The 13,212-nt window shown below is 47.0% G+C and overlaps 1 protein-coding gene across 3 annotated transcripts in view; it reads left to right on the top strand.

The window, feature by feature from the left end:
• Nucleotides 1-13,212, top strand: part of LOC149345312 (tRNA (uracil-5-)-methyltransferase homolog B-like) — an 82,782-nt gene that overhangs the window by 39,028 nt on the left and 30,542 nt on the right. For 2 of the 3 annotated variants that reach the window (XM_089546574.1, XM_089546572.1), the window contains 2 exons: nt 1,633-1,779; nt 9,029-9,123. In XM_089546574.1, the coding sequence (XP_089402700.1) occupies nt 1,633-1,779; nt 9,029-9,123 (242 nt within the window). The remainder of the gene's footprint in view (nt 1-1,632; nt 1,780-9,028; nt 9,124-13,212) is intronic. The other variant, XM_089546573.1, reaches the window with a different exon arrangement.

Here is a 13,212-nt window from a genome sequence, read left to right on the forward strand (position 1 = left end):
TACATTGAAAAAGTTTTGTCTGCAGAAAAATTGTCCATAATTCGAGTCGTCCATATTATTGAGGGTCGTATCAAAGGCGCACTAAAGGGAAATCACACTCTCCGAGCATTCTTAGAAAGTTCGAATTATTGTGCTGTGCGGCCGATTTTCCTATCAAATTGAATTAAAAGTCCTGGTTTCCGCTTTTTCTTTTTTGAACTTGTCTTCGAAAAGAGGTGGAGTCAGCCAAGAATGGAGTTCCTTTCAGCCAGTTGCATTGCGGCTTTGCTTTCGCTTTTATTTAGTTTTTTTACGTTTCCATGAATAAATAGTTTGTCACAGACTACGTAGCTGCAAATTAGGCCCACGGAAATAAAAATACATGTAGACTCTTTGCTTACGCCGATCACTGCTTATCACTTTGCCGATGGCAGAGTGGCAAGCCGCCACACGGCTGGCTGAAAGGCACTCCACGCATTGGCTGACTCCTCCTTTTTTCGAAGGTGAGTTAACAAAAAAAAAAAGTCGAGAGCCGGGACATTTAATTCAAGTTAATAGGGAAATGATGGCAAAGCAGACACCATAATTCTGGGACAAATCGTCCAACTTCAGGAGTGCAAACTGCTGGGCTAGTTGGTTCATATTGCATAGAAAGGGAACCAGCAAAAGCAGACGCAAGACAAGAACAAAGAAGGCACGCACCACAACGCTGGTCCAACTTCTGATGGCTTCACTCCCTCTCACCTCGAAAAGTGGTGTCCGAATAAATACGAAGCTACACCCACCTCTAAGACGTGTCTAGCCCTTGTCCTGTGTGGTTTTCGCAGTTATGTGTTTGTCTTTTTATGGCTGGCAAAAAAACGCAGATTCTCTTTGACGAACATTTTTAAACGCGGAGTCATTGATACCAGAAGCGCTTTGGGGTTAGTATCATCATCAGCATCCATGTTTGTTTACAAACGTCGAAATCGTGCTCAAAACCATGTACACGTGAAAACAGTGATGAGGATCGGTTTTATGAAAAGAACCAGCCAGCGACAGGAGAGAGACAGGAATGCGTGAAAGTTTTCCGAAGGCATGACTGTAAACAGCAGGTGAACAGAAGTGCTCTGTGATTCCCAACAACGACACTTCTAGAGAGCATGCTGCGGGGCTAGTTGGTGCTGCATGATGTGAAGAAGTCAGCGTGAAAACAGACAAGTGACACACAGGACATTGAACTATTCACTGAGAATGTGTCTTGTTGTGTGTCACTCATCTGGTCTTTGCTCTGACTTATCTCTTTCCAAGTTCTTATCCAAGTTTCTTATCTCTCTGCAAGTTGTTCTTGAGCTGCTGTGTCTTTCTTATGTTAATACTTGTGATAATGTTAATGTTGACCATGAACCCTGCACTTTGTATTTCTTGTTGATGTTACCAACGACTGTATTATGTAACGACTGCTCCCCCCCCCCCCCCCCCTTATGTAATGCCCTAAGCCTCTTAAGGGTAAATAAATGATGATGATGATGGCTTCTTCCCATAATGCCGGCACTGTTTAACCTAGGGCTGCTGCAGTAACAGGCGTGTCTGGTTCGTTCTCAGTTGCAAAAATTCCTGCGAACTGTTCTGATTGTGCAAGTTTATTCTCAGCTGCGGAATGGGGTCCTGCAGGTGTTCCAGGAGTACATCCAGCGATCTCCGCTGCCCGGCTGCTACGAGACCAACTTCCAGGGCCACTGGAAGCACTTGGTGGTGCGCTCCAACTCTGCCGGACAGCTCATGGCCATTGTGGTCATGCACCCACAGCAGCTGACACCCGTGAGCACCCTCTCTCAGCCTGCTATTGGCAGCCAGCCTTGGCCAAACCTTGGCTCATCCCTGGCCATCCTTACACTTGGTGACGCGAACCTCTACTCTGCATGCCATTCTGAAGGACGCACAATGCACTGAGAAGTACCGCATTTGCTCGGATAATAATCGCACTTTTTTTTTTTTAATTGACACAGATTTAGGGTGCGATCATTATGTGGGGCATATTTTCTACAAAAAATTTTTGAGCACCGAAAATGCAAAAAGTTGCAGGTCAGACCTTGTCATACAGGCGCGCTTTAACTGCGGTCGAACCGAGCTTCGCGGCCTCGGTTTGCGTCATTAACCGAGAAGATGGGGGCGTCTGTGGACAGAAAGTGCCCGTAGGCATCCGAGTGCAAAAAGCGCACGAGCTGGCCCGCTTCAAGAATGTACTTTATTAGCACTATATCATGTTTCAAGAGCAACGCATCGTGTACAGTACCGTGCGACGGCGCTTTTATGCAGCCTTCAATCTTGTCCGACAGCGCACAGTGCTCAAGCTACGCATTTTATTGTTATTACACCGAAGAGTGTCCACTCCCTGCCGCATCGTTAAAGTAGGCGACACATTCGCAACGCTCGCAGCACTGGATTCCATGAGCTTACCGCAATGGTGCCGCCCGTGAGTGCGGCAGATGACGGCGCTCTCGTGTGCTACTCCCTTGTTGTCGCTAGGCCTAACTTGTTTCGCATTGAAGCCACAGCGGACGGCGCTTTTGAATTGACCAACGCTATAGTAAATTGTCTATTTGTGGCAATGCCTTACTGACAGACTTGTTTGTCTCATATTAAAACAAACATATATGATCAATTTCAGCGAAGCCTTAGCAGCGGAGCTGGCGTGCAAGCAGATCAGGTCAACCACGCTGCAACGGCGACAGCTGCTACGCGGCTGCAAACTAGCTTGTATCGCAGTTATTGCTCCTACCAGTAACTCGGTACAGGTCAGCAATCCTCAAGGAGGATTCATTTTTGACATTCCCTTATCCCAGGGCTTGTTATTTATGACAACAAGAAAGTTTAGCACGGTTTTCTGATGCTGGTGCCAGGAATCCGCCGTAGAGGTTTCCTTGGCACGAACAGCGTGCAGGCAGAGGCAGTGCTGCCACCTGACAGTGCCGTCAGACGGCACTCTCGACACTGTGCCAACTGCGCTGCCAGATATTTGCAAATGTTGTTGTTTTGCTCCGGATCACCGCGTCACTTCGTTCGTTGCACAGCAACCCAGAACGGTAGTGAGCTTTCGTAACCACGGCTTAAGCATAACGGCGTTTAGATAGCCCGTATGACTAGGTAAAAAGAAGGCGTCGGAACGCATTTGCTGCTGGATGACTGCAGGTCCACCAACAGGCGGCTGCCGCTGTAACAGTGCGGGACATCAAAACAAAAATGGCGGCTGACAGACCAAGATGGTCATCTGCACGTGCCATCTGTCAGCAAGTGCTGACAGATGGCAAGTACGATCATTGTCGGCAAGGCTTGGCACACAACAAATCACAGTGGCAAGTTCGGGGTGCGTTCATTACATGGGGAATAAAAAAATTTAATTTTGCCAACAAAATTCTGGGGTGCGATCATTATGCAAGCAAATATGGTAGGTAGCACAGCGCTTTGTTCTTTGTAGTGAATTAATGCTAAATAGCCCAGAGTGCCATTCTTGTTCAGCATTCCAAATAGGCTAGAAGGCTTAGAGAAGTTACGCTTGCCTTTTCAAGTACAAAATGCACAAAGCTGCCAGACACAGGTAGGTGAAAATAAATACTGTATTTACGCGATTGTAAGTGTACTTATTTTTAAAATATGAAAATCCGAAGTTGGGTGTTCAACTTGCAATTGCAGCCAAAGCGTGACGGCGTTAATAGAATTTTCCTTTCTTTTATTTTAATTGCACACTCAGTGCTCATGGAAATGTCGATAGTTGATGTAAGGGCTGCTGTTCTAATCGCGCCGGCACAGCCACTCGCTTCCGGGGAGTGTCGGTAGGTGATGGAAGAGCTGACGCCGAGCTGAGAGTTTCTCTTTGAGTCTGTTCGACTCATTTGGCTTAAATGAGCCTTGACTGACGTTTTACCAGTTTTGAATGTCGTGCTTTCATAGTTGTCATTTTTGCTCCGGGGCCGGCAAGTGTTTGGCGCGCGTTCATGGCTACATTCAAGATGACTGTCATTCTTTACACCGAGCTTCAGACCAAATTCTCAGGAGGCTTTTATGTTTAGGATGAAGTGTGACCTGTTTCCTTTGGCAGCAACGCGAAATTCTGGATAAGAGCCTGCTGCTGTCCCCTCTAGAGGGCATCTTTGCTCACTGGGCCCTCGGCAGTTGTGTTGATAGTCTAAATAAGAGCTTGGAAGACCCTCCAGAAAGTTTTCAGTCATAGTCGTTTATCCATCCGTATAAGGTGAGCATCTGGTGTGACAGACACAGCAAGGGACGGGTGTGAAAGGAGGGATAGGGGAAACTTGCGACAGCACAAGTTCCGTCATAGCGTTGACTAATCACTGATTGGCATTCTGGCCAATCAGCATAGTTTGTTGTCACACGTGGCATTACTCCGTTGTGGTCTCAGTCAGCTTGACTCGATGTACACGCTGTGTTATGACGACCACAACGCAGCATAGATGGAAAATGTGGCCTCAACACTGTTGCTGTTTAAGGAGCACGAGGCTGGAAGTGCAAAACAGCAGCTTGATTTAAAAGTTCTGTTTTGGTTTTATCAGGGACATTAGTAGCATAATCATTTTGGATATAAGATAATTGTGCATAAAGTAGAAGAAAATAGAACCTCATGTCACCAGTTGGATTTTAACCCACAATCTCTGTATGTTGTACATGTATGGTGTACTACTATCAGCTGAGCTGTGGCAGTGGCTGTCTCTGCTTCTACTTTCAAGCGTATTTGTGCTGTATGTGACGTAACCCTGAGTGTGTTCACTGACGCCATCCTTGGCCATAGCAACAGGCATGGTACTGCAAGTGTCTCCTCGTGAGACGGGGTGAGGGTGGCAGCTGTGTGTGCTACCTGTGGCATCAAGACTTCCAGAACTGTGGCCTTCATCCAGCTGTCGAGCAGACAAGGGTAGGGAAATGGGGGGGCGTACGAAAGAAAGAAGCCAACAGTCATTGAAACCCAGGGAAGGGTAAGGGAATGTTATTCTTTTCTTAAAGGTGCACTGAAGAGGAATCTGAACTTGCCTTTTTGCCGCGGGAATTCGATCTACACGTTCCCAGTATTCTGAGAAACTGCGACTTATTGCCCTGTGTCGGTGATTTCCCTAATTTAAATCAGATTAATGTCTGGCTCCAGCATTTTTTTTTTTAATTCCCCACATTCAGTGGGAGGAGTCTACCAACTCATGGAGTGCCTTTCGGGCAGTCGCGTGGCAGCTTTACTTTCACTTTTATTTGGCTTTTCAGGTTTCCGTGAATAAATAGATCTAGTCAGAGAATACATAGCTGGAAACTAGGCCTACGGAAATAAAAATATGCATGGACTCTTTGCTTTCACCGATCATAACGTATCACTCCACCGATGGCAGAGTGGCAAGCTGCCACGGGACTGGATGAAAGGTGAGTCAATTCCTCCCATCGTCTGCGGGGAATTCAAAAGAAAAGGTGAGAGCCAGGACTTTTAATCGGAACGTGTAGATCGAGTTCCCGCGGCAAAAATACGAGTTCAGACTCCTCTTCAGTGCACCTTTAATGATGAAGTTGGTGAAAGTGGAAAATCAGGAGCATGATTTTGGTTAGCAGATATTTTGCACACAGTCGAAGAGAGCCAGGTGCTTGGCATTCGATGGGATATCAGGAGAAGCGTCCCCCCCCCGTAGTTTTCTCGGTTCCAGTGACTGCGTAGAGGGAGGAGGCCCCCACTGGGGGAAAGGGAAGCTGGAGAGATGCACCACAAAGACCCTGTTGAGAATAGCTGTAAATAAATTCTTCATTCAGTTATATTAGCAGTATGGATAGGGAGGAAGTGAAGAGAGACCCTGGCTTCACTGACGCACAGCGCAAAAAAGAGGGTCACTTCTTGTGAAAATGAATGGAGAGCACGGAACTTTCGACATTCTCTTGCTTTCTGGTTATGACCCGAATATGACTAGGAGTTTGACATCCCAACAAAACATTTTTTTTGCAAAATCTGCAGAGCTGCTTACATACTGATCTTTTTGTGTACTACAAAAAGAGCGGAGGAGGTGACAGTGGCCAAATAAAAATTCGGAGTAAAAACTCAAGTTTACTTTCGACAAACTAAAAATGGCAAATGGCAAACCAACAGTAGGTCTTTACAGCATCCACTACAGCAGGGGTCTCAAACTGGTCTTTCCCCAGGGGCTGCGTTGGCATATTTATTGCTTCCACTGGCCAGTATCTAGGACTGAAGGGGAGGGGAGAATTAAGGGGAAAGGGCAGTGCACTCCTCAAGCCTGTTGTAGGGCAACTGCAATGCAAAAAGCACCACCAGAAGAGCATGATAGACAGGACAGGCGGTGCTGTCTTTCATGTTCCTCCAGTTTTCATGCTTTTATCACTGTGTAACCAACTGATCCAAACAGCCGTGCTATAACAATTCGTCTGCTGCCTCAGGTGCAGCTAAATTCTCTCTGAAGGAAAGTGCGTAACCGCTGGCTCAAGACTGGTGAGCAACTACGGTGAGCAGCAGTTCTCAACTGAATTAGTCGAGTACAAAACAGAATTGGGAAATGTCGGGGTCAAAAGTTAATAACCTCAGCAATCTGATGTGCTGATGACATTGCCTTGCTAACTAACTAAGGATATGAATCGCAAAGCATGATCACTGAATTAGACAGGCAAAACAGAATGGTGGGTCTAAAAATCAATTTAAAGTGAAGAAATATTCAACAGTCTTGGAAGGGAACAGCAGTTTTACAATGGGAAGTGAAGTGTTGGGAGTGGTAAGGAAATAATATACAGGGTGTTGCAGCGAACATTTTCAAAAAATTCCTGGAAATATTGGGTTCAATACAGCAAAAAAATAGGTGTAGGATCACTCTCCGTCCTGGCAGACACAATATACTGTGAAACCCCTCTAATTATTCAAGTAATTAACAAAAGCCCACTAATTAACTTTTAAATTATCGTAGCTGGGTGGTTAGACCCGTGTACTGTGCGATGTCAGTGCACGTTAAAGAACCCCAGGTGGTCGAAATTTCCGGAGCCCTCCACTACGGCGTCTCTCATAGCCTGAGTCTCTTTGGGACGTTAAACCCCATAAACCAACCAACCAGTGTTGCACTTGTCGAATTGGAACATTTGACGTCATCGGAATCATGTGATGGCCGCACCACGAATAATTCTACGAATGGCACGAGGAAAACAGCTGCTCACTAGGTAGCCCGTAGGTAGCCCGTAGGTAGCCCGTAGGTAGCCCTAGGTAGCCCAACACTAGGTAGCCCGTCCTGTGCCATTTTCACGCAGAAAGCTTGTGACGCCCGTAGCAATATTTTTTTCGGTGTGTATCTTGAAAGTAAACAATAAGGAGACCCTGATCTATTTAGTACTGATTAGACGAAGCCTGGCGATTCGGTGTTACAGTTTTCAACCATTGGGACAATTTCCATTAAATGTTGGAACATTCCGTTAAAACGATTTCTGCTGGTGTCTTCCAATGCAATAACACGTTTTGGCGGGCTAGTTGGTTAAGCATCTTGAATAAACAGCGCGAACGAAGACGAGCACAAAAGACAAGAAAACAAGAAAGCCAAGCCAAGACAAGAAAGCGCTGTGTCGTCCGTTTTCTTGTCTTTTGTGCTCGTCTTCGTTCACGCTGTTTATTCAAGTTCCAATGCAAACTGCACTATTTGTCTTCCTTGACATTGGCATAAGCTATATTTGTGCGGAAAAGTAAAATTTCTGTGAACAGGTGACGAGTGACGCCTAAATGGTTTAATGCCGCTGTTTGCTTGCACTGTCTGTCTGTATTTTTTTAATACGATGATATTAAGGTTGTTGTCTGCCCCGCCGCGGTGGCTCAGTGGTTACGGCACTCGGCTGCTGACCCGAAAGACGTGGGTTCGATCCCGGCCACGGCGGCTGAATTTCGATGGAGGCGAAATTCCAGAGGCCCGTGTGCTGTGCGATGTCAGTGCACGTTAAAGAACCCCAGGTGGTCGAAATTTCCGGAGCCCTCCACTGCAGCGTCCCTCATAGCCTGAGTCGCTTCAGGACGTTAAACCCCAACAAACCAAACCAAACCTAAGGTTGTTGTGTGGGCAAAAATTTCCGGCTTCTCTCTTATGAAATTCCCTCATTAGTCACGGGGTTGTGACATCATCAGAACCACGTGACCGCCTGTGGACCAATCAAAGTGCGCCATCAAATTCGAAAATCTAAGGACCCCCAAAACTTGGAAGTTGGCCCACCCCCCCCAATGTTCCAAAAGGGTCCCTAAAATTTTGAAAGTAGGTCGTCGCAGAAAATGGTTTAAGAAGGATTAATTGGTATGATTAGTATAACCTCATATGATAATCCAATGGAATGTACTCGAACATTCTAGAGGGCGATGACTCAGGCATAGTATATAAGGCCAACAGAACTGGTTCCATCCGAAGTTTTGGCGAGAAAACACTCATTGTAGACATCACAGCAGGCAACATAAATGCTGTTGCATTTTCTTTAAGATTGTGGTTGAGAAGGCCCCGATGTTGTTTTTTCGCCCCTTGTTACGTGACACGAGCAGCGTACTAAGGAACTCAAGCTTGAAGAAGGAGTTGCTTTCAGGTTGGTGTCTTGACACAGCTTGTGTCGCAGCCTGTTTCGAGCACAGTGCAGGTGTTGCTCTGTGAACAGGCTACAGATGCAGGCGGAAGCAACGTGCGAGCGATGACCCAACAACGCCCTAGCGGCATTGATTGAGACTGAAATAAGCAGTCTTGGACATCGGGAGGTGGGATCTCCTGTGATATGCCTTTCATCCATCGATGCTGCTATGGTGGGCCTGCGTCTCAAAAGTCATCCCATAGTTAGTCAGTCGTAGCAATGACGTTTCGCTATGCCGTACTGAAAATGCATCTTTTGCTCATGATCTGCTGCATCATCTACGCACTGTTTTTGGCCAGATACATGGGGATCACAAGCGTGGCATTGAAACACGAGCTCCTCACTCCATCCTTGTCTCGTCAGAGATGCTGCTGGCATGTGCTCCAATCACTTCTCATTGCGCAGTGCAAGCCTTGAGCGCTGCTGTGTGTGTGTCCAGGAGGAGCTGTGTCGTGAGAAAGAAGCCCTGGCGGAGCACTTTGTCCGGGGCCCAGGCAGCGAGTGTCGCCTCTCATCCCTCTACTTTCAGGCCTGGTGAGACTGTGTTGCGCTATTCCGTACTACGCCTGCGGTTCACTCTGGGCTGGGAGGTCTAAGCAGCCACAAGGGCCCACTGCCCAGAGCAAGGGCAAAAGGGCACCACTGCCATGTCTATTTGTTAAAAAGTTTGTCAGATAAATCTACAAGAAAAGAAAGCAATAGCTGGCATCTGGAGCATCGCTGGCGATAATACGACTTGAGAGAACTGTGAAAGAAGTGGGCACATAGGTGGGACTGATCTCCTCCTTTCCCCTATTTTTGTGACGGGCTTGCGAATTTGCGCATTGCTCAGACTAGTCTGAAAAGTGTGACTCACACCCACAAGGAGTTAAGTATAGCGAGGATGTACTTTCCTTATTTTAAACTACCAACTCATGTTCTACGTCGGGTTGCTTATGTGATGCGTTGTTTGTGCATGCGACTTGCCACCTGTTGGTGGGATCGAATTCCTTCAATGCCATTTTACGTGGCCGCGAAGCTGCCTTGGTCAATTGTTTGTTTGTCCGAAATGGTATCACAAGCCGTTTGTAAATGCTGCGTTCAGGCGAGTTGGTGATAAAGTGTTTCCAGATGGCAAGACATTCTGGCTGGCAGTCTTGATCCGAGATGTGGGTCGATGGAGTAAAGAAACTGGTAGTGATGTGTCGGCAAACTCCACAGCCGATGCATTTCTTCGAAAGCAAATCTTTTAGCCATTTGAGATGCATCAGATTTCGTAAAGGAAGCCTGAATGTATCTGCGATGTTGGTGGCCTTTATGGGCCGCTTCATCTGCTTTTTCATTGGCCAGAATGCCACAGTGTGCTGGTGTCCATTGAAATGTTATGCAGTAGCCTGCGGCAATAGCCAAATGATGCAAATAGCCCATATCAAGGGAAACAGGCTGATGGTTGGCTTTCTTCAGCAGGTTGGACAGTATCTGTAGAGATGCTTTGGAGTCAGTAAAAATAACCCAGCTGCCAGGAGTTTGGTGCAAGATATAATAAACAGCTTCTTTAATGCCGTGAAGCTCAGCTGTCGTAGACGATGTCTTACGCTGCAGCCGGTAAGGAAGAACGTGGCTTGTTGAGGGCACGTAAAGGCCACAAGAAGAGGTTGCTTGCGTAGTTGAACCGTCGGTGAAGATATGGGTAGGCTGTATATATTCCTTGGCTAAGTAGACCAAGAGTAGCTTACAGAAGTGCTGCCTGTGGTATGCGTCTCTCTGCATTCATGCGTGGAACAAACTTCCTCACCTTTAGAGGAGAGAGTGTCCAGGGGGGAAAGGTCAGAGGCAATAGTTTCTGTGGCTGATTAATAGAGCGGAGGGGCAGGAGCTGCACAGCTTGGCCAAAGCTAGAGTTGGAGTGGCTGAGGTGGATGCAGTGCAGGAAGTGCTTCTTCCCCTGGAGAACATAGCGGAGATGTGTACGCATAGTTTCCTGCGTGGCAATCACCTCTAGTGGGAGACAGCCTGCTTCCGCTACTGTTCCTGATGCAGAGGAACCCTTTGGGAGACCAAGGCATATCCGCAGGCAGTTATTCCTCACGGCCTCGAGGATCTTCTTGCTTGTTGGAGATAATCTTTGAAGCACTGGTAGACAGTAGTGCAAGGTTCCTTCAACGTAGGCTTTTTCAAGCAGAACCATTGATCGGCGGTTGCTGCCCCACCGTGTTCCTGCCATGAACCTGAAAACTTGCAATGCTGCAGTGATCCTTTCATACAGTTTTTTAATCTGAGGTGACCACGAGAGATTACTCTCTATCACAACACCTAGGAATCGCTGAGTTCATACATAAGGTAGTGACCGTCCAGCTAGTAGGAACGGATATCGAGTCGTCGTTTTTCTTGTGAAAGCCATGGCAACACTTTTTTCTGGGGAGAGACGAAGACCTCGGGGAGCTAGGCGCATCGAGATTGCAGTAACGCTCTCTGAAGACATTTCTGGGCAGTATAGCATGAACGTGACGCCCTCCAAATGCAGATATCATGTGCATAAATCGTTATGTGTATTCCTCGTGAAAGGTTTCTTATGTGTATAAGGGTAATACTGAAAAGGAGAGAGCTGAGCACCGCGCCCTGAGGTACGCCCCTCTCCACTGCGTGAAAGTTTGTTGGACCTTGGAGTGCTCATAAAAATTGGTCGTTCTTTTAAATAGTGTGCAATCTACTTCCATGGCTTTCCCCCGAGGCCTAGACTAGCCAAGGCTGCAAGAATTGCGTGGTGAAAAACAGTCAAAAGCGGACTGGATGTCAAGGAAAATGGCTGTTGGAATGCACCCAGCGTGACAGTACTCTTCGAGTGATGAGGCAAGGGCTATGACATTATCAGTAGCAGACCTATTTTGATGGAACCCGTTCATTTCCTGGGGATATTCATTGCAGCTTTAAAGGAACCAATTGATGCACTTGCAGATCATTCGCTGCATAAGCTCACCTATGTCGTGCGGGAGCGCTTCCTCGAAGACTTCAGGCCGTGATGTCACGAAGATGCGGTGGCGCTGATGTCAGAACCGACCTCGTGTGGTAGGCAAAACTGGTGCCCGTGCCTACTGCAGTTACGGGTGGTACTACCCGGCCGCATCATACCTGTGCACTGGTGAAGCAGCATGTTTTGACCTGGTGCTTCAGTGGGGTAACCTTGTCGTAGCATAAAAAGGAAAATAAGCCTCGATATGCTTCTCACAGAATGAGCCATGGCAGTAAATCAGGATGTTTTGTTCGACACTGCCAGTCAGCGTACTTCGTTGTGGGGAAGGTATTGCGCTCATTGGCCTGAGCATTAGCACAGTAGGCTTAAAATTGTGCAAGGGCAAAAAACAAAAAAACTAATTTAATTGCGCATGTAGTTATCACCTCGTTTTGGTGGTCATGAGGTGTCAACAGGCGCACTCGCCACCAAGGAATGTGTTCTGTTCGAAGAAGAGCAGGTTTTAACGTGTGTGGAAATTATACGAATTACAAGGGCGCATTGAGTGCATTTAATGTTTAATCAAGATTATTTCTAATTATGATCGACATAGATTAGGGTAGAAAAAAATTGCCAGTGGTTACGTTACTTCCTAATGTGAAATTTGAGTGCAGCTCATCAGCTGTTTCAGATTTTCGATAGATTGAGGCAAAGAATTCGCACAAGACATGTATGTACAATTACAGACAACTTGTTTTTTTTTTTCACACATATTCCTTCTTCAAGAAACACTCCGCTAACAGTTCTTGATTGTCATGAAGGAAGCTTTGTGGTCAGAGAAATAGATGGATATATGCTCGACGTGCTGCACCAATGCATGGTTCTCAAAGACTAGGTCTATGCAAGTATTTCGCGAGGTTGTCACAGCCGTGGGAGGCGCTACAAGTGAGAGAAACGGGATGTTCTCCCGCATAAGTGTTAAGAAATTTCTGTTTGTCTTCATATCTACATTAAAGCCCCCACCCACCCTGCCTCCCTGGCAGGTAGCAGTTAATGGTTGATTGCGAGAGTTCGCTCACCGTTGTCAGCACTAGCAGATGCAGCCCACATCTCTCTCTCTCATCACACCACGTACCTATAACTGCAATTCAGGCGTCCACTGACCCAGGGTGCCAGGTCACCTGTCAAAATTGACCCAAAGAGAGGTCCCAACCGGGAGGGACTGCTGTGGCTAAAAGCTGCAGATTTCTTTTTTTCAAGAATGCATTTATTTCTTCTATAAAGATACTACTTTATGGGGTTTTAATTAGGGGGGGGGGATAAATATGTTTCCCCCGTTTAATCATGGCTGACACAGTTCAAAACTGCCAGACCCCACCCCGTGATCGCTTACGCTATCAAGCGCACGCCGACCGCAGCAGGCCTTGCTCTGAGGGAACAAAGGAACGACACTCTGGCTGGCACAAACAAGGCATTTATTGCTACAACAACAATACCGCAGCTAGCAACAAAATACGCCGAGGAATCGAGGACTTCCGACTCACAAGCATGGTTACAAGCGAACGTTCGCCCACGCTAGGGCAAGGGATACTCCGCAGCTGGACAGGACAAGATGCGGGGGAACATTCCTCTCCACGAGGCTTCCTGTCAGCTGGAGAAGAGCGGAGCCTCGCACCGGCGCCGAACGTCAACGC

This window comes from Amblyomma mixtum, chromosome 5 (assembly GCF_055824585.1).
Source record: "Amblyomma mixtum isolate Tamu chromosome 5, ASM5582458v1, whole genome shotgun sequence".
Classification (NCBI taxonomy): domain Eukaryota; kingdom Metazoa; phylum Arthropoda; class Arachnida; order Ixodida; family Ixodidae; genus Amblyomma; species Amblyomma mixtum.